The sequence below is a fragment of the Apium graveolens genome, chromosome 9, assembly GCF_009905375.1.
Source record: "Apium graveolens cultivar Ventura chromosome 9, ASM990537v1, whole genome shotgun sequence".
NCBI lineage: Eukaryota > Viridiplantae > Streptophyta > Magnoliopsida > Apiales > Apiaceae > Apium > Apium graveolens.
This window is the reverse complement of record NC_133655.1, coordinates 271,243,312-271,269,470: the sequence shown is the minus strand read 5'-3', so window position 1 is coordinate 271,269,470 and position 26,159 is coordinate 271,243,312. Positions and strand designations below refer to the sequence as shown.

The 26,159-nt window shown below is 32.8% G+C and overlaps 3 protein-coding genes across 3 annotated transcripts; 2 read left to right on the top strand and 1 right to left on the bottom strand.

Annotated features, from left to right (window-relative positions):
- The first annotated feature begins 9,725 nt into the window (after positions 1-9,725).
- LOC141684154 (uncharacterized) lies at positions 9,726-14,067 on the top strand. Its single transcript, XM_074488990.1, has 5 exons — positions 9,726-10,312; positions 10,929-11,165; positions 11,272-11,489; positions 13,038-13,214; positions 13,565-14,067. The coding sequence occupies exons 1-5, from the start codon at positions 10,049-10,051 to the stop codon at positions 13,602-13,604; spliced, it is 936 nt and encodes a 311-aa protein (XP_074345091.1). The 5' UTR covers positions 9,726-10,048; the 3' UTR covers positions 13,605-14,067.
- A 1,982-nt stretch (positions 14,068-16,049) lies between these two features.
- On the top strand, positions 16,050-19,551 carry LOC141687497 (putative LRR receptor-like serine/threonine-protein kinase At1g12460). The gene is made up of 2 exons (XM_074492793.1): positions 16,050-17,635; positions 17,741-19,551. Exons 1-2 carry the CDS (start codon positions 16,464-16,466, stop codon positions 19,215-19,217), a joined length of 2,649 nt encoding a protein of 882 aa, XP_074348894.1. The 5' UTR covers positions 16,050-16,463; the 3' UTR covers positions 19,218-19,551.
- A 129-nt stretch (positions 19,552-19,680) lies between these two features.
- Positions 19,681-23,244, bottom strand: LOC141687498 (1-aminocyclopropane-1-carboxylate synthase 6-like). Its single transcript, XM_074492794.1, has 4 exons — positions 22,717-23,244; positions 22,432-22,548; positions 21,199-21,359; positions 19,681-21,115 (listed from the first exon to the last, which is right to left on the bottom strand). The coding sequence occupies exons 1-4, from the start codon at positions 23,131-23,133 to the stop codon at positions 20,260-20,262; spliced, it is 1,551 nt and encodes a 516-aa protein (XP_074348895.1). The 5' UTR covers positions 23,134-23,244; the 3' UTR covers positions 19,681-20,259.
- Positions 23,245-26,159: the final 2,915 nt, after the last annotated feature.

Sequence of the window (26,159 nt, the reverse complement as noted above, 5' to 3'; positions counted from 1 at the left end):
AATCGATTGCAAATTTCATAAGGAACATAATCCACTATAAATCAACAGCTAATAACCCCTAAATCAAAAAGGCCCAAATTTCAATTGAAAACATTCATACGGGTTATAAACCCTAATTTTGAAAATCGAGAATTAAACCCATTTTTGAGCATGTTATTGAACTCCAAATCAGACGTATGACATATGAAAATCATCAGAAAAACAAGCTCTACAACATGCAATCATCAAATCATACAAACAATCATCCGAATAAAAATTCATATTTTTAATAAAAATAATTCGAAATTAAATAAAAATATAGAAAAATAACCTTGATTTCTGCAGTTCTGAAACTTGAAGAAACTGAAAGAACACCTTAAAACCTCTGTTTTGATTACTCGAGCGTTCCAAACGGAGATCAATAACACCTTCAATTTGTGGTTTGATTTTCAGAAGGGTTTATGAATATAAGGATTTTCTCTGAAAATTATATAATTATCTGTCTGTAAATGATTTTGATACGAAATAAAATACGGAAAAAGGCTATTTATAATTAGGGCAAAAATAATAACACGATATATCCCGGATATTACAATCATCGATCGCACTATGTCCAACAAGGTACAATTTCTTCTCTCAGAATCTCTATTTCATTGAGGTGTTCCAGAAGGAGTAAGTTATGATACAATATCACACTCCTTCAAGAAACTCTTGAAATTAAGGCTTAAGTATTCTCCTCCACGATCTGATCGTAGAACTTTTATAATTTCCTCTGTTTGCTTTTCTACTTCAGCCTTATATTCTTTGAACATTTCAAAAGAATCAAATTTATTCTTCATAAGAAACACATATCAATATCTACTGAAATCATCAGTAAATGTTATGAAGTAGTATAATCCCCCATTACCATCATACGTATTCGACCACATACATCATTATGTATAAGTCATAATCGTTCGGTGGCCCTTTTACCTGATCAGGTAAAATAAGATTTAGTCATTTTGCCAATGAGACAAAGTTCGCATCTTTCGTATGATTCAAAATCAAACTTATCCAAGTATTCATCTATATGTAACTCAGAAATGTGTTTCTCATTAATATGGCTTAATGACAATACTTGAGGTAATGTTTGATTTGAGTCTACTTAGAACATATAAATTGTTAACTAATTGTGCAACATTATAAGCCTTATCATTAAAATAGAATAAATAACTATTATTTATTTAATTAAAATGAAAACCTTTCTTGTCCTGACAAGAAATTGACTTAATGTATCCGCTAAAGCATGCACGTAATAACAATTTATCAAGTTTTCAATCTCGCCTTATGGGCAAAATTAGGTATCGAGTTCCTTCACCTAGAGCAATAACTTTTGCTCCAATTCTAACCCTATACATGAAGCTTCACCATTGCTAGTCTTCTTCTTTAGATCTTCCAAATAAGCTCGACAATTTAACTTCCATTCATCCAGTTATTTCCACGGAAATGACAATCATCTCCTTTAGCAACACCACTATCAGGCTTCAAAAGCCCTTTGGGATTGGACTTTGGTTTGACACTGAATAAGATCAAATCTTTACCTTTCCTGTCCACTTTCCTTTCCCATTTACATTCCATGTGTACATCATCAATATGGACGTAATCCATGCCTTTACCGTGTTATTTTTAGCAGTTCTAAACATGCTTAACAACTCAGTGAGTGTTATGTCTATCTCATTCTTTTTGTTCTTAACAAACTAAGAATATAAGTTGTTCAAAGATTGTTTGATCAAATCAAGCCGAGTCTCTAGACTATTCTTGAAACCCAAAATATCAAGGTACATATGCCTATCACCTTTAGAACATGTGGTCCAACCAGATATGATTCTTCCATTAATGCAAAAGTATAGTGCCTTATTATTATCAAATCTTTCTGACGAGCCTATCCTTCAAACATCTTTTGAAGGTGCTCAATCATATCATAAGCATCATTATGCTCTTGTTGCTTTTAAAGCTCAACACTCATAATTACAAGCATGAGACATGAAACTTCAGTTGCATAATTAATTTGCTTCTGGTAAGTATTTTATTCAGCACATGTTTCATTCTCATCTAGAAGAAATAAGGGAGGGGTTTAAGTGACATCCTTGAACCTGAGGACAATCCTCAAGTTCCCATGTTAGTTGAGAAAATTATTTCATGTCAGCTAGTCCTTCTCAAGGACTATTACATAGAGAAGTTATTTGTGTTATTTATCATTTGATATCTACAATATTAAAGTGCATAAAATGACTTAGTCTACAGATGATCATTAAATTATGTTCAAGTGATTATTCATATATATATATATATATTCAAAATATATATCTCCCACTATTTTTATCAAATCAATAGCCCTAACTATTAATTCGGAAATAATATCTTCTATATCCTTTCTAGTGAGCCAAGATCCATATTTCACCACGCGTTAGGTCAGCTTTGGCTTTTCTCCTAAAACATGATTATTTAGGTAGACAATATTTGTCAATTATATCAACTATATAACTCTTGGATAGCTTGGTGGAATAATATTTGTTCATATTTTTCTAATAAATCTCGCCAAACTCTATGCCTCCAAGTTCACAATCCTATTGTGGTAACTTAGTTAAGTCAAACCCTATAGTCAAAAAGTATCAATATACTTCAACACATCTCCCACGATAGATAGGAGTACTTCGTTTTGGCGAACCCACTCCTGGTCGATCTAGGGGTTAACGCATTGGACTCATTGGAAGGCATCTGATCAACTTAATAATAACTTTAGGGTTTTGTTAATTTTAAAATGATCATGATCCCATCATAAAGAGATTCCCAATTTTTTCTTGAATAAAATACTTCAAATCAATATTCGTCAATGGTTTGTTTTCCAGGTAGTGAGGGAGTCACAACGGTCTCGCTTAAAACCCACAACCTTACAAGTTCAAAGAACTCGCTTTTGACAAAATCGCCCCATGTCAGAAATAAAGAAAATTTGTATTTTATTCCGTGTTTCAAAAATACGAGAATGTCATAATCGTTTGTTCATTTTAAAATCTTGAGTCGTTACAGATTTTATCTTGTTTAGCAAGTATGGCATGGGTGTCGTATCTAATACATACATCATTAATCTAATTAAGCATGCATCTTTATAAACTACTCTACCCATACATTCACCATATACTCATATATATGTAAAGTGCAATAAATAAACGTGGTTGGTTATGCCTTTATCCTATGTGATCTTCATCAAGCTAATGACAAAGATCTAGGTCAATCTAATGTGAAAAATAAATACAGGCTAACTATTACATGTCTTCTTTCTTGTATTGCTTCCTTGGATGGCCTCTATGTGAGATTACCCTTCCTTGATCTTCAAATCTTCATGTCTTCATGTACATTACAAGAATGAAATATGAAAACTAATCTAATGAACTTACAAGAACTCGAGTTACATTCGAGATTTAATAATTACAAGATTAAATGACATGCAAGCCGTATTTGAAAAACCAAAACCATTAACCTAAGGTCATAAGCCATAATCATCCACCATGCTCAATTAACACATAAGAACATGTTAAAACACATAATATGATCTTAACATATCATACCCATCATGATCTAATCATAAAAACCAAATATAACAAAAATCAGAAAATTCGAAATTAAATTTGATAACATTAAATCACAGATTATAGGGTTTAAACGACGTCAAACGCCTTACAAATCAGTCACTGATAGCTTTTTCTATCAGTTTTGTTCAGATGCTCGATTCCATATGAAATAGCATATTCGTTCGCCAAAATCGGACAACAGACCCGGATTTCAACAAATTCGCTGCATCCGATTCAGAATCGTATCAAATACGATTCATATAATAAGAACAAACACAAAACATGTATATATCAGTATATATACAGATTATATAATCATCATATGATTATACAACTCTCATGAATATCATATATTCAAAACATATACATACATACGCATATATAAACATAACAGCATGTAAAATATACAAAATCGCATACATAACAGTCATGGAATATTGTATACATGTAATCATCATAAAACCAATAAACACATAAATGAATTAAATACTTTTCGCAAGTAGCTTTGATACCATTAAAGGGTTTCGAGCACATAAACGTAACGGAAACATTAATTAAAAACGTAAAAAAATCATAATTTTTGAAACCCTCCGCAGGATCCATGCGAAAAACATATATTTAATTTGTAGATCAGATTGTTTACCCTAAGAAACTTTACCAATTGGTTGACTAATGGAGATCCAAAGCTTGTTCAATCACCACGCATCCCGCTCTCGCGATCCACGCTCTATCGGTATCCACACGAATGCGTGAACTCAAGGATTGGATGTGTACTAGCACAAACTCATTTCTTCTTACTCTCTCCATCATCTCTCTTGGTGGCTAGAATTTTAGTAAAAGTCTTTCATCACACGAAAAATCAGTCACCCAAGAGATATTATATAGAGAGTAAAAAATGAATTATAATTATTAACTAATTAGGAGTTATTATTTATTCGAAATTTCTATTTATATTATAATTAAGTCTCACTTAATTATTTAACAAATAAATTTCATAATTAATAGTAGTAAATTCGAATATCAATATTTATCTAATTAATTAAGTCATACTTAATTAATATTATAAATAATTCGAATTACTTTAATATAATTTAAATTTAATTTAAATTAAATAATCCTTCAAGCATTTTTAGTGTGTGACCCTATAGGTTATTATTACGTTGGCAACGAATTTTAAATCTAATTTAAAATTGTAAACAATGAGCGGCATCTAGCAATACATCATTGTTACCCAAGTAATAATAATTGAATCGGTGATCGATTAAACTTTTTGTGAATAATGTACAATGTAATATAATCCCTTTAACCAAATATTATAGATTAAACTAGAGGCATGTAATATTTCATCCTCATCATAGTTTAATCCAAGTTTTTTTGATCAATGAGTAGATTATTATATCAAATCAACATTTGAGCGTGACCACGCATTTCATAGTCTAGCTCACACAAGAGGCCAATAATATCACTCCTAAAATAGGAGGGTTAAATCTCATCTAGATCATTCATATTTCTCATACGATTCATAATATACCCAATGTAAACTTTTATCATTACCGGGCAAGGATAACTTATAATGAAATCAATGTATATTAATTCTCGTATAGAAATATAATGACTTCAGGTCTAAGGACCATTACATCATTATCACTGTGAGAATTACTTATGGCACAACAGATACGTAGAATCTCACATTGGGTCTGTCCAGCACTATGTACATATACATCTGCCTGTGTTTTTTACTTTAGTATCATCGTACCTATGATCAATGAGATGTGATCATCAGTCAACAAACACACCAGTTTTAATGCATTATTATTGTCCCTTAATAATAATACTCGACTAGGGACCTTTAGGAATATTGATATTATTATCATAATCTCATTTCTAAATCACGTATTTAGAGATAGAATTGCATATCATATTCCAATGATATTTATTAATCTAACATTTATATCGCAGTAAATTAAGAATTAATAAATTATAAAGGGAATAATCGATAGAACATAAACATTAATAATCCTAATGTTTTAAACTAAAACATCATTGTGTTGTTTTTAGGGCACAAACACTAATAATCTCTTACTTATACTAGGGCGATTAGCCAATAGCCATGTATCTAATACTCATGGAAATAGCCCAAAAACTGTTCACAAACCGCAGTAACTGGTGTTAACACTGTTAAAAAGAGGGAACACAAACTGTAATATAAATAGAAATAGATGTATAAAATTGTAGTTCTCTATATATTGACTTACTCTGAGGTTTGTGTGCTTATTAATATTAAAGTATGTTTCTCGGCGATTTTTTCTTTTAGCTTCTGATAGCTAATCTTCTAATCTCAGTTAGATGCTTTAGTGTATATAAACATTTGTAATAATTTGTGTTTGCATGACTAATATCTATTTAACAAAATCTACGCGATAGGCCAAAATCTTCTACGAGTATTGAAAATCCATTTAACAACAAAACAAGCCTAGACTATATATATACCTGTTCATCACACACATATATATATTATTTTAATTTTATATAATATGAGATGTGAAATTATTTTATGAAAAACTGTAAAAATATTTATTGTTAACCAAATTTTATTAAATACTTATATAATAATTTTAATATATATTTTATAGTTTTAAAATTATTAAATAACTAATATAATAATAAAATTAGTTAAATATTTTATAATATATAAACATAATATTTTTAACTAATTCTTCTGATATTTATTTTATTATAAGAATAATATCCTTAAATAAGTTTTAAATAATTTAATATTTTAGTTTCACTTGTATTTACTAAAAAATAATTAATTTATTATTAATAATTTTTTCACAACCTTATATGTTAAAAAAAATCATTAATATAATTGTTGAAATTTGAAAATAACAATAAAGTACAATAACTAAAGTACAATTACTTACAGATTCGACAAATTTTACATAATATGTATTATGTACTATTTTAACTAATAAATATAGCTAATAGCCTTTGAGATACTCTAACTAATCGTTCAAATCTCGTGAACCTCTAATAAATTTGTAATATTATTAATTTCTAGATTTAAACAATGTATTTGATCAAACTTTAATTCTTTATTTATTTTTAATTATCTCTGTTATAAATAAAACCGTTAAAACATAATCACTAGAATATAATTGCTAAAATATAGCCATATATTTATTGTCGTTCAAATTTCAAAATTTAAAATATCAATCGAATATTATTTTTGAAATGTTTGATATCTTATAATAGACGAAATATTTAAAATTTGGTTGGCACAGTCTTTCGTTAATTTACTTAATTACTGTTACTTAATAGTTTCATTATTTTATTTGATTACTATTACTTAATTAGTATTTAAAGTAATTAACTTTTAAGAAAACATGTTATATTTATATTGTAAACCTTTTTCAATCATAATTAGTAAACAAACTTATTAACTTTTTTAACTAAAACAGATTATTGAACTATAGATAAATCGTTGTTTGGTATAAAAATCTCGGAAAACAAAATAAAAAATATTTTTCGTCTAGGCTGAAAAAAGTTATATTGTTGAATCGGGTTATAAAAAATTAAATATTATTCGTTGCTCAATATTATAGTCTCGCGAAAAAGAAAAATAAAATACACTATTCATATCGGCTCAAATAAAATTATACAATTGATCCGAGTTAAAATAAAATTAAAAAAGCAAATATAATTAGTGGAATTTAGTCGAAAATAGTATAATAGGTCTCGAGTAAAAATAAAATAATAAATATATTTAATTCGGCTAACAAAAATTATTTTATTGAATTGTGCCGGCTAATCCACTATTAAAATTGAAATATAAATAGTTTGGTCGGTATGATGACATCGAGCTAAAATAAAATAATATTGCAACTCATTCGGGCTAAAAATATATAATATTCAATTAAGCTAAAATAAAATTAAAACTAATTAAATTATATTATTTTAAAAAATATCGTTTATCACATGGTTATAAGTTAGCATAAAGAACTAATATAGGAAAATATCCTTAAAATAAAATAACTTTTTGTTCCCTTATACTTTTTAAAAATTATTATTTTAATATATTTTAAAGAACCAAATTTTACAGACGTAAAAATAAAATATTGATTAATATTAATTTTTTGTTATACCTTGATTTGTAGGGGCACGACAAGGGATATTAAACTATCCGTTGCTCACGAGCGAATAAAATGTGTCAAAATTATTGGGGTGGCAATTGTGCCAACAACTCATATTGGGTTTATTCTCTTGGCTTCCATTTTGTTGTTTGCTTGCGGATTGGACTTTCCCCCCAACTCCTTTTCTTCTTTGACCTAATCTAACTTTAGATACTACTACTATTTTGTGTACGTTTCCCAATTTAACATTTACACTTTGTCCCCATTCTTTTCATGAGTAAAGTTCTATGGAGTCCACCTTTAATTGGAGTCCACCTTTAATTGGAGTCCTCGGAGTCCATATATGTTCTGCAAGTAAAATATAGCTTAAAATATTGCAAAACATATTATTTTTCGACAAACATCACTATTTTATCAAAAATCTTGTAGATTGCATACATTTTACAAGCAGAACATTGCAAAAATATATATTCTACAAAACATGTTTAGTTTGCAGAACATAAATGTTCATATTGCAGAACATACATATTGTACCGTAAATATATGAGATTTGCATGATTTTGTTGATGTTATACTATTTGTGTAACATGTTTTGCAAAATAACACGTTTTACAATATATTTTATTTGCAGAACGTAGATGGACTCCGAGGACTCCGATAAAAAGGTGGACTTCATAGAACTCACCCCATTTTACTTTTTTCTTTCACTCAAACTATAGTTTATTACTATATTTATCTTCTTAAACTTCTTTGCTTGATCAACAACTCTTATGGAGTAACATGCGATCCACATAACCACTCGATTAAACTACTCCACTAAGTATTGCGTAACAAACAGTTAATCCAATAACAACTCCATTAAGTCTCAAATGATCCACATAACTAGAAGTCGCTAAGTTGCTACATTGTGAATTAGGGTTTACTATATATAATTCAAAATGCAAACACTCCTACTTCGTGCATACAAAGATATAAAGTAAATATTTTCTAATTCAATCATTAATAGGCACGTGCCCATACAAAATTAAAATTTTATATTTTTTATTAAAATTTTAAGATATATATATATATATATATATTGTATAAAGTCCCTCACTAAATGAGGTTAAGTTTCCTTACGATACTAGTAAATTTTTCACAATTGAAGTTATATTCAATTTTATTTATAGTGATATGATCATAAATTGTAAATTAAATGATTGCAATAATAATTTTTAACCCTTATATATAAAAATATTAAAAAATCTAGTGAAATTGACAAAAAAAATAATCAAATTTGGACAGTTGACGTGTTAGATAGTTATTTAAGGTCGGGTTCTCAATGAGCCAATGATTCTATACTTTTGAAATCATGAGTTATTCCATAAGCGGGTCATTTTATTGTATATTAAGCTTCTTTTCAATATTTAACGATTAGGAGATAAACTGTAACTGCCCGGTATTCACCCGAAAGAGATTGTGGGTTATCTACGATAAAAAAAATTTATAATTTTAAAAAATTATAGAAAAAAAAAGATAATTTGTTCTTGGAATGATTGAGACGAATTATGAAGCTAATGTGTTAATGGTTTAATCATTTGACGAATAATTAACCAGAGATAGTTGTTGACACTTGAATAAAATAAAATTTTCGAATATAAAATTAAACCAACGTTATTATGTCGTCAAATACGAAACTCTCCCCCAACTTAACTCACAAATCACTAATCACTAAATCAGCGATGTTTTAATCTAATTACCTAGACACGTGGCACAATCTCAATCACACTCCGATTATTAATCAACGGCCAAAAATAATCCGACAGTTTAGCAACACTCTACACCCTAACACACGCGATCGCTTCTCCATTTAAAACTCTACTCTATGCAAACCCCTACGCTCCATAGAATTGTAATGACGGTGAGTTTGCTTTCCATGTCACATCTGTTTGCCACGTGTCCACCCAACCTCAAAACGACGTCGCATAGTAATCAAATTTCTTATTTCTTCTACTTTTTTCCCTATACACACAAGTGTATATATCTATATCTGTGCTTACACACAATGGGTTAGTTTTGCTTTCAATCCAAGTGTTCTTCTTATCTTCTCTCCACCACACTCTAAAAGATCACAATTATTAAAGCCTCTTTTGATTTTGAGCCCTAATTTTGCATTCTGTGCCCTAATTTTGTAGGGTTTGGGTAAATTTGAGTATTCAATTCAAGTTTTAATTTTTATTTTTAATCCTATATCTTTCAAACCCATTTAGAGAAGTGAAAATCTTGGAGGCCCTTTTGATTTGGAGCCCTAATTTTGTAGGGTTAGTGAGAAATTGAGTGTGAATTGTGATGACTTATGATGTGAATGTGGAGGAGGGGAGACAAATTGAGGTGAATATTGATGAATTGAAGTGTGATTATGTAATTATGAGAGGTTCAGAGGGGCAAATTGGGGAAAGTGAAGAAGTAACAGGTTCTAATGTAATGATGATGACTAGTGGGAGATGGTGGTGTTTGATTTGGTGGTGGGCTAAGCTTATTCTTTTGGTTTTGTTTTTGGGGGTTTTGGCTGCTGTTTTCTTTAAATGGGTTGGCCCTTTTTTCATGGATAAGGTATTATTTCTTTGTTTAGTTCAGTGTGTGTGAAGATTTGTTGAAGTTGTTATTTGGTTTTTTTGGTTTCTTATTTCATTATGATTTGTGCAACTTAATGCTTTGTTTAATTTAGTTTAAAAACTCTGTTGTGATAGTGAGACTTTATTTTGACTTTGGTATGTGAGGTTATGTGTTGCGAATTCACAGATTATGCCTACCCATGCTTTGGACTTAATGTAAATTGCTGGTGATTTGAACAATTCGATAGGAAGTGTGAATTAGACATGTTTTTTTTACCCTGATGGTACTTTAAGGCCTTGATGAAAAAGCCTCAGAGTTTTCTGTTCGTAGAATTCTTGTCAATGCTGCTGTAGTTTTTGATCAGGAAGAATTTGCCTGCATAAATTATTTGAATACAGGAAGATTGCATTTGGCTCAATCTTTCCTATGTATCTCATGAAATGTAGGTAAATTTTCAATACTAGATTAGCTACCATTAGGTAGAAACAGAAATCCACAAATACCTGTCGAACCACATTTCATCCGAATTCTTAAAATGTGGGTTTTTGCAATCCGGAACTTTAGAAATCCAAGCTACATAGCTTCTTTCTGATGTATGGCATTTTTTGTGCAGGAGGTTATTCCAATATTAAATTGGGAAACAGCTACATTCAGTAAACCTGTTTTAGCACTTATTGTATTTGCATCTGTGGCATTATTTCCGGTTATTCTTCTACCATCCACGCCTTCCATGTGGGTGGCCGGGATGACCTTCGGTTATGGTTATGGATTCTTGCTTATAATTGGTGGAGTGGCCATCGGTGTGTCGCTTCCATATCTTATAGGTCTCCTATTCCATCATAGAATGCAAGTGAGTGCCTTTCTAATCCAGGAACAGTTGAAATTGTTTTGAGGGACAAGAAAATCATTTTTATTCAAGACCTATCCTGTTATTCACATCAATTATTTTTGAACAGGAATGGCTGAAAAAATACCCAAAGAAAGCCCGCGTGATAAAGTTAGCTGGCGAAGGAAACCGAGTTCATCAATTTCAAGCTGTAACTTTGATTAGAATTTCTCCTTTTCCTTACATTGTTTACAACTACTGTGCTGTGGCAACAAATGTAAAGTATGTACCTTACTTGTTGGGATCAATGGTTGGGATGGTGCCAGAAATCCTTGTTGCAATTTATACGTAAGTCTTCTTTCTATTTTTACTTGGTATTTATGGATGATATATGTAATCTTTTTTTGGTGCCAAGTACTAACTGTCCGTTGTTATGTGCAAGTCATACTTAATTCTCTTTTAAGTCCTTCATATTATGCATCGTGAACCTAATTGTTTGCTCACAGATTTGTGCCGTATGCACCGTTGTGAACCCCGTGAGAGGTTATTACCTAGGCTTGCATGATCATCTAAAGCACTTGTCTTCTAAGTTGGGTTATTCCTTATGTAATAAATAAGGTATCTACATGCAATTCCTGTTTTAAGGATTAAGATAGAATTTGCTTTTATGTCTAGGACATTCAGAAACATAATGGAACTAATATTGAGCAGGATTAAAGGACCAGCCCTACTGTAAGCAGTTATTTTAATAAGATATAGGCTTTACTGTTTTTGTGAGTGTCAAGGTTTAAGTACATCTAGTGGAGTTACAAAGTTTTTGAGTATAACATCAGGAAGCCATCTTCTGAGTTGATGTTTATATAAGTATATAACAAGATGGGAAGCTTTTGCAAGATGCCAGGAGCTTCTCTATTTGATTATGCACTATAATTACTATCAAATCAGAAAATGAACAATCTATCTATACTATTATATTAAAGACCAAACATTAAAAGTTTGGTTGTTGGTGGTTGTTGGTCATTGATCGCTCAATCCAGAGTCGTCAGATCAAATTGACAAAAACCGTTAGATTTATTCTTAAAAATTAGTGTTATTTAAGAGGTGTAAGGTTCGAATCCTGACAGCAACATATTAAAATTATAAAAAAAAAATTAGTATTCTTTAAGAGGTATAAGGTTTGAATCCTGCCAGTAACATATTAAAATTAGAATTTACAATATATAATGATAAAAATAACCGTGCATCGCACGGGTTATATACTAGTATTATTTATTTATGCTTTATATATTGATAGAAATATCACATGCAACTGGTTCTGAGTAAATGTGATAGGAAGAAATTTAAGTTTGTTCAATGTTTCAGGTTGTGTTTTAGTTGTTGTGACCATTATGTTCACAACCTTTGCTGATTATTAATGATATCTTAACAAAGGGTAGCTCGTATGTCAACTAAGTTTGTTTGTACCGTACCTTAATGAGTTACACAGTTCTTTTTATATGCAAACAAGGGTCAGTTGGCATTGTTGGTGGATTTCATTAGGTGTCAAAGTTTGTGCTAGCTGTTAGGCCTAAAGTTCAGAATTATGTTTGTTTGAATTTCAATAGTACCTTTGGCAATAACTAAAGTTCTCTATATTCAAGTATAAGGGTTCTGTTGAAAATAGTGTAAACTTTTGCATCTAAATGTTTAGCTAAATCTACAATTGATTTACCATATTTCGTATTTTATGCTTTTTCAGTTTTATAAAAACATCTTACACATTCAGGGAGTGGATGTATAAATATGATCAGCATTGTTTTTTATTCTTACTAGAGAAAGCTATCTGACATTCTGGCTTTAATTACGCCGCTGGTGATTGGTCTTGTTTTACAGTTGACCACTTTTGTTTTTTTTCAGTGGCATCATGATAAAAACACTAGCTGATGCTTCGACTGATCAGCGTACCCTCTCAACAGCTCAGATCATCTTCAATATTTGTGGTTTCTGTTTAACAGTGACTACCACTGTAATAATTACAATCTATGCTAAAAGGCGCCTCAAGGAATTGCAGTTGGAAGAAGAACCACTGTTACAGTAAGTATATGTTTACCCCCAATTCCAGGGCCAGGTCGGGAATCTTGGCCAACTGATAGCCATCCGAATATGCGCATTAACTTGGATGGATTTTTTGTTAATATCATTAAGCTTGGTGTATAGATTACATTTTGATATTCATATGTATATATGGAAGAACCAATTGGAAGGAAACATCTAACATGAGTGTCTTGTGAGATCAATATATTGATGATTTCGATATTAATTTCTTAATCCAACAGCATATTTTTTTTCCCTTTCCAAGTCCCCTTTTCATCTTTTCAATCTCTTCTATCTCAGTATATTTTAGATCGGGTTTTTTATCGCGTAAATGACAAATTTTGTTGCAGGGCTATGGATGTTGCAGCACAAGTTTGGTTAAGAAAATAATATAGAGAGTTTTTAGTATAACAAACTTACTAGACTACTAGTTTACTAATGATTATGAGAGGTGAACAATTTTAAAGCTTGTCAAGATGTTGGCCTGTTGGGAGGACCTGAAATGGCAAGGATGCAAGAATGACAGAATATGGTGAAGGACAAGAAAACGGCCTCCAAACTGAGTGCTAGACAACAGCAGCAGTGCAAGTGCTATACTGAAACTAGGACCAATAAGCAGTGGGATACAACTAGGAATGCACTGTTATACAGGGGTGAAGTTGATATTGCTTCTGGTCTATTTCCATTACCAGAATTCAACACTGTCCATTATTTGTGGGACATGTTCCTGAGATCCCATTCATGTTGCTTAAAGCATCTCCAATGATATTAGCTAAAATGGTTGGCTAAAATAATATAAAATAATGATTATATAAAATTTGTTGAATCTGTAAGGTAATGTGCTCCGATGGACTTGTTATAATATCAAATTTATGCTTAGACATTTGACAAATTTAGCCAAGATGAAGAAGTTGGCTATAATTTTTAGCTAAGGGTTTTAGATGTTAGAGTGTCCAAATTTATACATATTATGTATAATAGTTGCCGCCTAGGATTTTTTTGCTAAGAATTTCTCCCATTGGAGATGTTCTTAGTTACGTTATTTTAGAAAATGTTAAGCGCGACAAGGGTGAGTGATTCTGTTTATTTACGTAAAAATGAGATTGTCATGTAAAATATGTTATAAAATCATTTGTCGTATATCGATCAAAATATGTTTTTTTTGTAAAATATGTTTTTTTTGTAAAAAATATTTGTCATAGATCTTTTAGTCTAGTAGTACTGGAGGTACCAAATTGTGTGTCAAAATTTGATACCAAATGATGTGACATATATAAGTTTGTCAATTTGGAAGGATGTTATTAGAGAAATTTATGTAAATGTAGGAGATTCACTATTATTAATTGGCTTGTATCCGATCAAATTATGACAAGTGTTATTTGATAACCATTTAAAATATCAATTTGGTAGCTCTAGAATTATTCTTTGGTTCATGTCTTTTTTTCATATTTTTTTGACAAATATATCTGATAGCCTTATAAATAAGTATTTGTTCTCATAAATTTTTAGAATGAGATAGTATCGAATTCAAAACTTTGGACCACAAAGATTAAACTCTTAAACATTTTAAATATGCTCTTTCCATATATTATTTAACGGCGCCTTCATGCAAGCAAATTATGAAGGTCACGAGAATGCCAGAGAGGCGCACACACCCTGCATTAATGGAGGACGCAAATTGACTGTGCTTAGTTTCATAAACGGATCATATGAGTCCTTATCTTTCCAAACTAAAAGTCCCATTTTTTGCGTTTGCTTTGTTCATGTATAAGCTTGACAATTTGTCTTTTGCATTGTAGTCAAACATAAAGGCAGGAGAAAACGAAAGGACCATAATAACAATCAAAAGAAACAAGTCTTAAAGCCCAGAACTAGTGGCACTTGGCAGCTAAATAACAACCAATTTCTTCATATAATCTTCAACTTTTTCTTCTTGGGTTTTAAATATTACAGCAGTAAAAAAAGTGAGTTTAAGCTGTGGTGGTGATCGTTGGGCATAGTTGGTGAGGTTGGTGAACGGAATAAATGCTCCGAATTTATTATGTGTTAAAGAGACAAAGACCCCCCCCCTGTATGTACATTATAATATGATCATATTCACCAGTCAGGACTCAGGTCTCTGGTCATCACTTGTATTTTACTAACACAGACCGGTGCTATTTTTTATTTTATACATCCAAAATATTACTCATTACTTATAATACTGCTAGTACTATATAACACAGACTGGTGCTATATGATGCAATTATATATCTCTCCAATAATGCATCTGATGTCTTAAAAGTTACTACAATGGTACATGAAAAATTCAGTAGCTCATTTTTGGAAAATGCCTTCTTGCAGAGAGAGCACACCACCAAATATTCATATCTGAGCTTACATTTTTAGTACTAGTAACTAACATGCAGCTGCCGTGTTAGAAAATAAAACAAATTTTGTAGCTGAAACTAAAGAAACTTGGTATATTCTGTTATTTTGGAGGTAAATTTGCTGTTATTGAATGAACTATGAAGTTGCTGTATTTATTTATGATTAATAGAAGAGTAGTTCTCCATAACTTGAATTGATTTCCAGTTTTTTTCCCGAATAATAAAACACTTGAAATGATTTAATTTAAATACGCGAAAATTACCAATTTACTATCAAATCACACCTACACATTTGTAAACTATTTTGAATAACTAACATTTCCCTAAATACCTCGTTATTTATCGAAATGAAAAATAATTACCTCATTACACTGAGATCGGAATTTTTTTTTTTAATTTATCGAAGGTTATAAAAATAACACCCTGATACAGTAACACAGTCCTTTCAGACATAGATCCGAAATTATCACCCACGGTCCACGGAGGGTATGTATGAATAATGGTTTGATCAGTTAATAAAATTTCACCAACCCTTACAGCCTGCCACTCTTCTTCTTCTTTGTTTTCCAGCCAAGCCAGGGCACTTTTCTCCTTCACTAGTTCATCTTTTACCATTTATTTCTTTGGGGTCTTCTCAATTCACATCCCCAAACACACCCCTTTATTGCATACATTCACTTCTTTTCTTACATTCACCTCATTTCTCTCAATTCTTTCCTCCAAGATTGCATCTTTTTAACATTTTTACTCATTTTAACCACTACCCATCTCAAAAGATTCAATCTTTTTTGCTTTACAATAGCTACATTGATCTTAGCACTTATATATAAGTATGTTTGATTGTATTTTATAGCATCATTAGAAAATTTGATAATGTGTAATGCTGAATGTGAGTATGAAAATAGTTGTTAAGTACTTTGTTTATGTTATTAGCTTGTTGATAATTTGTTTTGGTTTAGTTTGTTGTGTTAGTGAAAAGGAGATCTTGTTGCAATTTAAGGGTAATATTTCTAGTGACCCTTTTGATAGTTTAAGTTCTTGGGATTCTAGTAAAAGCCCTTGTCAAGATTTTGAAGGTGTGTATTGTAATAGTGATGGGAATGTGTATAGAATTGTGCTTTGGAATACTAGTTTGGGTGGAATCTTGTCGCCGGCTTTGTCTGGTTTGGAGTCTTTAAGGATTCTTTCGTTTTATGGCAATAGATTTACGGGTAATATTCCAGTTGAATATGGTGGGATTGATACATTGTGGAAGATTAATGTTAGTTCGAATGCGTTGTCTGGTTTGATTCCAGAATTTCTTGGTGATTTGTCGAATATTAGGTTTCTTGATTTGTCTAATAATGGATATACTGGGGACATTCCTTCAGCTTTATTCAAGAATTGTAATAAAACAAAGTTCATTTCTTTGTCAAGAAACAAGCTTTCTGGTTCGATTCCTTTAGCTGTTGGAAATTGTTTAAATCTTCTTGGATTTGATGTATCATTTAATAGACTGAGTGGTGGTGTGCCTCCACAAATCTGCGATATTCCTGGGTTAATGTCCCTATCTTTGAGTAACAATGAGCTAGTAGGAAATGTTCAAGATCAAATTTTGAAGTGCAGGAGTTTGGAGCTTTTGGATATTGGTAGCAATATGTTTACTGGGTTAGCCCCTTTAAATGTTCTTCAGTTCAGTAATCTTACTTATTTCAATATTTCATATAATGAGTTCGGGGGGCAGATTTCAGAGATAGAATCTTGCAGTCAAAGATTAGAGATTTTTGCTGCCCCCGGGAATGCTTTAACGGGGCAGATTCCGGGAAGTATCAGCAAATGCAGTGGCCTAAAGGTTGTTGATTTAGGGTTTAACAAGCTGAATGGAAGTATTCCAATTGATATTGCTGATATTCAGAGACTTTCGGTTTTACGATTGGGGAACAACTCTATAACTGGGACAATACCGGTAGAATTTGGAAATATCCAACTTCTTCAAGTTCTGGACTTGCACAACCTCAACCTTGGTCGTCAAATTCCAGACGAGATATGCAATTGCAGGTTTCTTCTGGAGCTGTAAGTGAAATTCCCTTCCCAATATCCGGTCTTCATTGTTATCTTATTTATATATATATTATCACTCAATATTGCAAATGAATCAAATGTCAAATATTATGGCAGGGATGTTTCTGGCAATGCATTTGAGGGTGAAATTCCAGATAACCTATATAATATGTCATACCTTGTAATCCTTGATCTGCACAACAACCAGCTAAATGGAAGCATACCAACAACCCTCGGAAATTTGTCGAATATGCAGCTTTTGGATCTATCAGAGAATTCGTTATCTGGGTCAATCCCATTATCTTTGGAGAATCTGTTAGAGTTGACTTATTTTAATCTCTCTTACAACACTCTCACCGGTGTCATTCCCTCCATTCCTGCCATTCAGAAATTTGGAGCATCAGCCTTCTCTCACAATCCAGGGCTCTGCGGTGCTCCTCTGATATCGTGCTCAGGCACCCAAGCAAAAGCAAAAGGAAAATCAAGTTTGTTGAGTGTTTCTGCCATTGTCGCAATTGTTGCAGCTGCAGTCATACTTGCTGGTGTTTTACTAATAACTATAATCAACATGAAGTCTCGCAGGAAGAGAAGTGGTGAAGCTGCTGCAGTAGTAGAGAGTACTCCCCTGGGTTCAACAGACTCAAATATAATAATTGGAAAGTTGGTCCTGTTCAGCAAAAGTTTGCCCTCAAAGTATGAGGACTGGGAAACAGGCACCAAAGCTTTGCTAGACAAGGATTGCCTGATTGGCGGAGGTTCAATTGGAACAGTGTATAGGACAAGTTTCGAAGGTGGGATATCAATTGCAGTGAAGAAGCTTGAGACTTTAGGAAGAATACGAAACCAGGAAGAATTTGAGCAAGAAATTGGGCATTTAGGAAACCTCCGACACCCAAATCTTGTTGCTTTTCAAGGTTATTATTGGTCTTCTAGCTTGCACTTAGTATTGTCCGAGTTTATTCCCCATGGAAATTTGTATAACAATCTTCATGGACTTGATCATCCTGGTACCAGTTCTGGAATTGGTAATAGTGAGCTGAATTGGTCTAGAAGGTATCAGATTGCTCTAGGAACAGCAAGCGCTCTTGTGTACCTTCACCATGACTGCAAGCCTCCTCTTCTTCATCTTAACATCAAGTCTACTAACATACTGCTAGATGAAAGCTATGAACCAAAGTTGTCAGATTACGGGCTAGTAAAGTTCCTTCCTCTACTTGATAACAATACATTTACCAAATTTCATAACACAGTTGGGTATGTTGCACCAGAGTTGGCACAAAGTTTGAGAGTGAGTGACAAATGTGATGTATATAGCTTCGGAGTAGTGTTGTTGGAGCTAGTTACTGGGAGAAAACCTGTGGAAAGTACAATGGCTAACGAGGTGGTTGTTTTGTGTGAATACGTTAGGGAGTTGATTGAGAGTGGATCTGCCTCGGATTGCTTTGACAGAAGTTTGCGGGGTTTTGCAGAAAGCGAGTTAATCCAGGTTCTAAAGTTGGGATTAGTATGCACTTCTGAAATGCCTTCTAGAAGACCTAGTATGGCTGAGGCCTTGCAGATTCTGGAGTCCATAAGGTCTGATCTGGGTTCATAAGAACTGTATTGGGTGGAGAATGTAGAAATGTAACCTGTATAGTTGTTAGCACTGCAAGAAATGGTCATCCCTTGAATCATGAACTTGTGTTAGTGAAGACGGGATCATGGGATACAAAAACATAGAGTTCATTACAGAAACCACATTCTTTTGTATTTACTGTTAACTTGATAAATTATCATCATTAATTTTTCACTGTAATTGTTGTAGGATTGTTGCTAAAAAAGCCAAAAAGTACCGGAAAATAAAGATTAGGTATGAATTTATGTATAATGCAATTCATGTTTTGCTATGATTCTCTGGTTGTATTTAATCTATTTCTTTTTTTTCTCTCTTTTGTGGATAGCATTCTTTTACATATCTTGGGTGTGAAAAAAATATGCAAAAGTGATTGTTATCTGAACAATTCAACACTTGGTAACATACTTATAGGCATCATGAGGATTACCAGAAGAACACACAATGGCAAAAACGATCGTAAAACATTTATACAATAAAGAATCAATCACAATTCCTAATGTAGAAGCAGCTACATCAGAGCACCTTTACTAGATCATGTGTAATATGAATAGAGAATACACTACTAATTGACTAAGGATCCTGCGTGCTTCAATCTTAAATGCCTATCCACAGTCTTCTTAACATGAGGCGAGGAACACGGAACAGGTAATAATTCAACTGCGCTGAATTAAGGAGGAATACACAACAAAACTTACTGTCTAAAGTAACAGCAAGCAAGCAGCTACTGATAAGTCTGCCTCAGAGTCATTGCGGTTTACCTTCTCTTACCATCAAGCTTGATTTCCAACCTGGACCTTTTTTTGCAAAATATTTGGCAGCAACAGAGAGCATAATGCTTCAAAATAATAAGAATCCAAGCCAATTTGCTGACTACATTTTGCTACTCCAGAAAAGCTGAAATCAAGGTCACCTTGCACTTGACAACCAAGAGCTACGACATCCAAACTCCTTAATAGACCTCGGTATTTTGAGGTGTGTACTTAAACAATAAAGTTTTGATAATTATACTACCTGCTGCATATCAACTGTTGGATTTCAAGGATTCTGAAACTCGCCGAATACGTCCCATAACTAAAGGAATGTCTTCTTCGCTCAGTGTAGCAAAACAAAAAAGGAACCACCCTGGTTCTATACAGTGACAGGAGGATCCAGGAATTACATTAATTTTTGATACATCTAGCAACTTTAACCAAAGCTCTAGCTCCCCTTTCTCGTTATATGAGCGAAGGAACCTGCTCATGTCAGCCCAACAAAAGAAGCCTCCACTGCTCTTTATGCAGTCTATACCCAATTGCTTCAAACCAGTCACAAAGTTAATATACATAACTTGAAGCCTTTCTCTATTTATCTTGATTAAGTTCTGAATAAATCCTGTATCCGAGAGCATCGAAACAAGCAATCGCTGAGTTGGAGCTGATATGGATGAGAATCTTGCTAGTTTTTTGGAAGCGGCAATAACCTTTTCATTGTAGGAATAAAGAACCCCGACCTGAAAACCAGGAAGGGAAAGGTCCTCTGAAAGGCCATAAACTATATGTACCCTGTTTTGATCAAAATATTCTGATTCAATTATTTCTGCCATGCTGACAAACTCGTCATTTCCATGAGTGGAACCTGCTAACAATTCAATAGAAATGATATGAAGGTTCTTTTCTTTAGCAAAGTCCAATAGGTCATAAAGTTGTTCCTTTTTAAGCACACTGCCAACTGGATTTGACGGGTTTGAGATTATAACTCCGCGGACTTTAAAACCACGCTTCTTTGCTTGGTTAAATGCACGATCAAGAGTTGTCATACTCAAACTAAAGCTGTCTGCACTGCGACAAGGAACAGGTATAATCTCAACCCCTGTACGCCATTTGAGATCCATGTCAAGTCTGCAAAGGTCTTTTAGGTTTAGTTTCTAATGAAGACAACTACTAAAAACAGAAACTTCCAAGATTTCGGTATTGAAATTTACTCTGGGTAGTAAGGCGAGGGAACCAGAAAAGCATTCCCCGAGTCAGCCAGGCAGAAGCTAAGCATCTCTATTGCGGAGGTGGCACCAGCCGTCAATATTATTTGCAATGGGTCAAATGACACTGATCTAGCAATGACCTGAGACATGAATCCTGCTACAGCCTGCAATACTGGCAAAATTAGCATATTAACTGAAATAGTAATTCATCATATTAGAAACTTAATATGGTTCAGCAGTTCAACTCTTAAAGGAACTATTTACATTTTACATTTGCCCAAAGTAAAGATCGGTAGCCCGGATTACAATAAGTAGGCCAAAAGTTATGAACTGGGATTGATATAAAAAGCCAGAATTAGTAACATATGTATAGAATAACCAGAATTTTAATAATACAGCAACGAAAATGTATATTGAGAAGCATGCGCAAATAGTGATGTAAATGCCAAACTACGAGGATTGTGCACATTTTTTAGAGTATTGAAAATAGCTACGCAGAAGTATACAAGAAGTTCCAAAGAAATTTAAAGCGCAGATGTGATAGCAACTGAAAATATGAAAACGGCAATTTAGAATCGGCTCACTTCAAAAACCTGGTAAAAGACAAGAAAGTACACATGAAGAGGATGTTATTAAACAAAACAATAAAGCAAGATCAGTGACTTCAGTTGGGTGTTGAAAGCTTAGATCTTCAATTAGTTTCCCTTTCCCCCAGAACAAGCACAAAGAAAATTAAATGCTATAGAAAACACTTTGCAATATGATATTTTAGATATGAATTGGAGGCATTTCATATGACACTACATAAGTTGGTTGCTTTCTGATGCTAAAAGCCTATGGCACTTTAAGTAACATGTTCCCCCAACTTCTCATCCATAATTCACTTGCCGTGGGGTCAGCTTCATAGTAACATAAATGTAGATCTTACAAGCATGTACTCAAGTACCAATTCAATTACTTATATTAATCAAAAACTATGTTCAAAACACATCTGCAGAAATTCATCACAAACTAAATTGCTCGGAAAAGCCCCAAGATATTGGTATCTAGCATATTCTCAAAATGTTAAACCAGATAGCAAACTAATTACCTACGAATCTATCAACATATCTTTCCCTGACTGTAATTAAAATACCACATATTCTTAAACGGGTAATCTAGCTAGTAAAACCCGCTTACAATAACCAACTCAATCCATCGAGAAACATAAAAGCACAAATTCAAAAAATAACTCACCACTTTCAGTTCCAGTAGCCCATCAAATGGTTGGTAAGTAGCACTCCCAAGTATATCCCCTCCGAAAAGCAAATCCCCATTTTTTGACAGCCATTCTTGTACCAAATCCAATGTTAACTTAAACAACCACAAAAACCAAACTTTAATCAATCACACTCCTAAACACATCAAATTCACTACTCTCTTCCTAAAATCCATCAATCTTGAAAATTTCACCTAAATTACCCCAACAAAATTTTGACTAAAACACACACACAAACACACACACAAGTGAGAAAGACTAACTCTATTATGAGGCAAGGCGAGCTGAAAAACGCCATCTGGGTTGTTTAAACGACAAAAAGGGTCATCAAAAAACCTCTTCAACCCAACAAAAACCGGGCCATCATCAACCTCAGAGACCCAATTAGCCCTCTGACCCACAAAAGCAGGCCCACCTCTAGGCGTCAAAAGAGAGCGAGACTGAACTCGACTGAGCCCATGAGCCACCACCTCGCCGTTCTCTGGCGGCGGAGGAAGGCGGCGGCGAGATGAACGGTGGCGTTGATAAAGCTGAAAACAGTAGAAAAGAGCACAAGGAATGAGAGAACCAAGAACAAGACCGCCACGGCCTTGAACAACGCCTTGGAGAGGGACGATTACTCTCATGGCAGTGGTGGGTTTGTCGTCGGTTTTGTCGCCGGTGGTCGGAGATGGTGTCATTGTGGTGGGGACATTGGATCAAACGGAGAAAGCAAGAGGAGTGTGTTTGTTTTTGCAGACGGAAATAGAGGCTTTGTTTATTTGTGTTGTCTCTATTTGAATTAAATAAATCATGTATATAACTTCAATTTGTTAGTCTTAGATTATTTGATTTAAATAATCCCCTAATATAAACTTAATAAAAGAAAACCTCATATTTTATTTGTTGGTTTTTCCTAGATAAATTTCTTGACCTATATTAATGCTTATTACATTCACATTTATGCTTTGTACTAAATGTGAGATATTCCGAGACCAGAAAACTGCTTAATTTCATTATTTAATAAAGATAATAATATTTTGCCAGTAAACATATTCGTTGACCGTTTAATAAAATGTTTAATTCTTGTTTATGTATAAAGTCGAAACTCATTAAGATGCGAATTTGCTCAAAATTTTATTCGTTTTACAAAATACCGCTCTAAAATAATATACCCTAATTTAAAAATAGATTTTATAATTTAAAACGTCAAATGAAATATAATATTATACCGATGATAAAATTATTTGGTGGTGGCCCTAAATGTCACTTTGGGGTTGAAAATGGTCATAAATGTCACTTTAAAACGGTACATCGTGTAACGATTATGCAAAAGAGCTAAAACGGTACTTCGTGTAGCGTTTTGGCATTTTGAATTTTTTTATATGCAAAACGATAAATAAAGTAATGTTTTGGTACAAAATACTATATAATGTACCGTTTTGAGCCAAAACGCTGCTTCAATTAACGTTTTGCACATTATAAAAAAAATAAAAAAAATAAAGTGCCAAAACAATACACTATGTACCGTTTTTCATTTTTGAAAAAAAAAACATAAAACGTAAGAAGAAGTACCGTTACGAAGTGATATTTCGGATGATTATTCTCAAAATTAACATTTTGGGTCATTTAACACCCAGAAATAATATTTAGGTCCATTGTTCAAAATTATTATAGTTAAAAATATTTACTGGATTTTAAATATAAAAGATCATAATAAAATTATGTTAGCTCTTAAATTCATACCGCCAACAAAAATAATGAGCATGTTCTATGTGAGTCGAAAATTGTACATTCTTCCCGCTCGTCAAAATCACCAATAACTAAAATCCAATGATGATGCAAAGCAACCTCGATAGTATATTATTTGACACTGATGTTTAAGGCTAGGATTTTAAAGATTCTACAACTATGTAACAAAGGGCCAAAATTATTGCTGTGCTGTGGGTCTTGACAAATTTGAACAAGGTTTTAGTGTTTTAGGGATTGTTTGGCCTTAATTTAATTGATCTCTCTATGTTTGAACAACTTATGTTGTATGTTCGGACAAATAATTGCCTTCCTGGCAATTTCTTATTTTTTGTGGCAGGGGAAAATGGGATTTAGGGTTACCGATAATCCAAATATCCAATCTTTTGTGGCCATGTTAGGTTTACGAGATTTACACTCAATAGAAAGTTCATGTTTATTACTTGTCTGCTTTCTGTTTCTTTAACAATACATACAAATATTAACTAAATTATGTGCGTTAACAAGTCACGCATAAACAATTTTTCACATCTTCTGAGAAATGATTAATTACAAGTAATTGATTGGTACAAACTTAATCTTAACTTCCTAACTAACTAATCTTCACCAAAATTTATAATTTTAATTTAAAATCAGTTGCGAAATGAGATCCCATGATCTCTGAAAAAATAGGAAATACCGAAATATATATATATATATATATATATATTGTTTTTTCTAACTGATCAAATCCTAATTAACCTAGTCTCTAATCTTTAAGGATTGACTCAATTGTTTTAAAAATGGATAATTATCATGTTGGTCGCACATTCGAATTACACAGAAAAAGAAAGAGAATTTATGACTATGTCTCTTAAATTAGAGCTAGTGGCTTAAGTACAATTTATCTTGACTTATATAATTTACAGTATAATCTTGAACCCGTAAACTCGTGAACTTATCAAGTACGCTCCGGCGCACCTGAAAAGTAACGGCTACGAATTTCTTACGATAAAAAAAAGTCTTACTTAACCTCAATGTGACCTGAAATAGTTAGTTACTAAAAATTTCATCGATCTCAAATTAATCTATTTACAAAGCTGAATACGATTAAGTGACGTGATGCGCATTTTATGTACCGAAAAGTAAAACGTTAACGATCTGGAATCTAGATAGAGTTGTAACTCCTTAGTTTTGATGATCACAACACAGAAGCCATCATATTGTTAGTTGAGAATGTTTCAAATATTAATGTGTTGTTATATATATATGTGGTTTCTTGCAGTTTTTAAAGGAGACGACTTTGAAAGGAAGAACACATACAACTCCTGATCTTTATTGATTTCAAAATACTCTCGATCTCTAAATATATACACGTGTTTTATCTTAGAGAGAGTTTATAGTTTGAGTTGTAATCTTTATCATTGATTTGTATTGTTCAAATTGTATTGATTAGTTGCTGGATAAGTTGGCTAGGGAAACAAAGGTTTAGTGGTACTTGCTAGAGGAGTTTGTACTACGGGGTAGTATAGTACTTAGAGAGCAGGTTCTTAAACAGGGCTTCAGCAAGCCATTATCAGCAGCTGGGATAAAGGGAGATATATTGTTGTATCTTGTAGTTGTAACCTTCATTGATCAATAATATATTCTCTTACCAAGTTGGTAAGGGACCAGGACGTAGACCATAGGGGCTTAGGGGTCGAACCTGGCTAAAATTCTTGTGTGTTCTATTTACTTTCCTGCACATTATTTTCTGCATTGCATTTAGTCATCTCAGCTTACTATCATTGTCAGATTATAGTTCAGTTGATAAAATCTCAGTAAGCTATTATCGGGTAAAATTTAAAAGTAATCCTAGTTAGCCATAATCACCTATTCACCCCCCCCCCCCTCTAGGTGTAATTTCAGTTGGTATCAGAGCGTTGGTATACTAATCTTTCTGTAACAGGAATAGTATTCGATCAAAATGGCTGACAAATATCCCGAAGGAACCTCAGAT

What these genes read in the sequence shown, in the direction of transcription:
- LOC141684154 (XM_074488990.1), top strand. Translation starts at nt 10,049, where the DNA reads ATGACTTATGATGTGAATGTGGAGGAGGGGAGACAAATTGAGGTGAAT. An exon ending in TATTCCATCATAGAATGCAA is followed by an intron (nt 11,166 to 11,271) that starts GTGAGTGCCTTT and finishes ATTTTTGAACAG; the next exon opens with GAATGGCTGAAAAAATACCC. An exon ending in GAAGAAGAACCACTGTTACA is followed by an intron (nt 13,215 to 13,564) that starts GTAAGTATATGT and finishes ATTTTGTTGCAG; the next exon opens with GGCTATGGATGTTGCAGCAC.
- LOC141687497 (XM_074492793.1), top strand. Translation starts at nt 16,464, where the DNA reads ATGCTGAATGTGAGTATGAAAATAGTTGTTAAGTACTTTGTTTATGTT. An exon ending in TGCAGGTTTCTTCTGGAGCT is followed by an intron (nt 17,636 to 17,740) that starts GTAAGTGAAATT and finishes ATATTATGGCAG; the next exon opens with GGATGTTTCTGGCAATGCAT.
- LOC141687498 (XM_074492794.1), bottom strand. Translation starts at nt 23,133, where the DNA reads ATGACACCATCTCCGACCACCGGCGACAAAACCGACGACAAACCCACC. An exon ending in GGCTACTGGAACTGAAAGTG is followed by an intron (nt 21,360 to 22,431) that starts GTGAGTTATTTT and finishes CCAGTATTGCAG; the next exon opens with GCTGTAGCAGGATTCATGTC. An exon ending in CCCTCGCCTTACTACCCAGA is followed by an intron (nt 21,116 to 21,198) that starts GTAAATTTCAAT and finishes AGACCTTTGCAG; the next exon opens with ACTTGACATGGATCTCAAAT.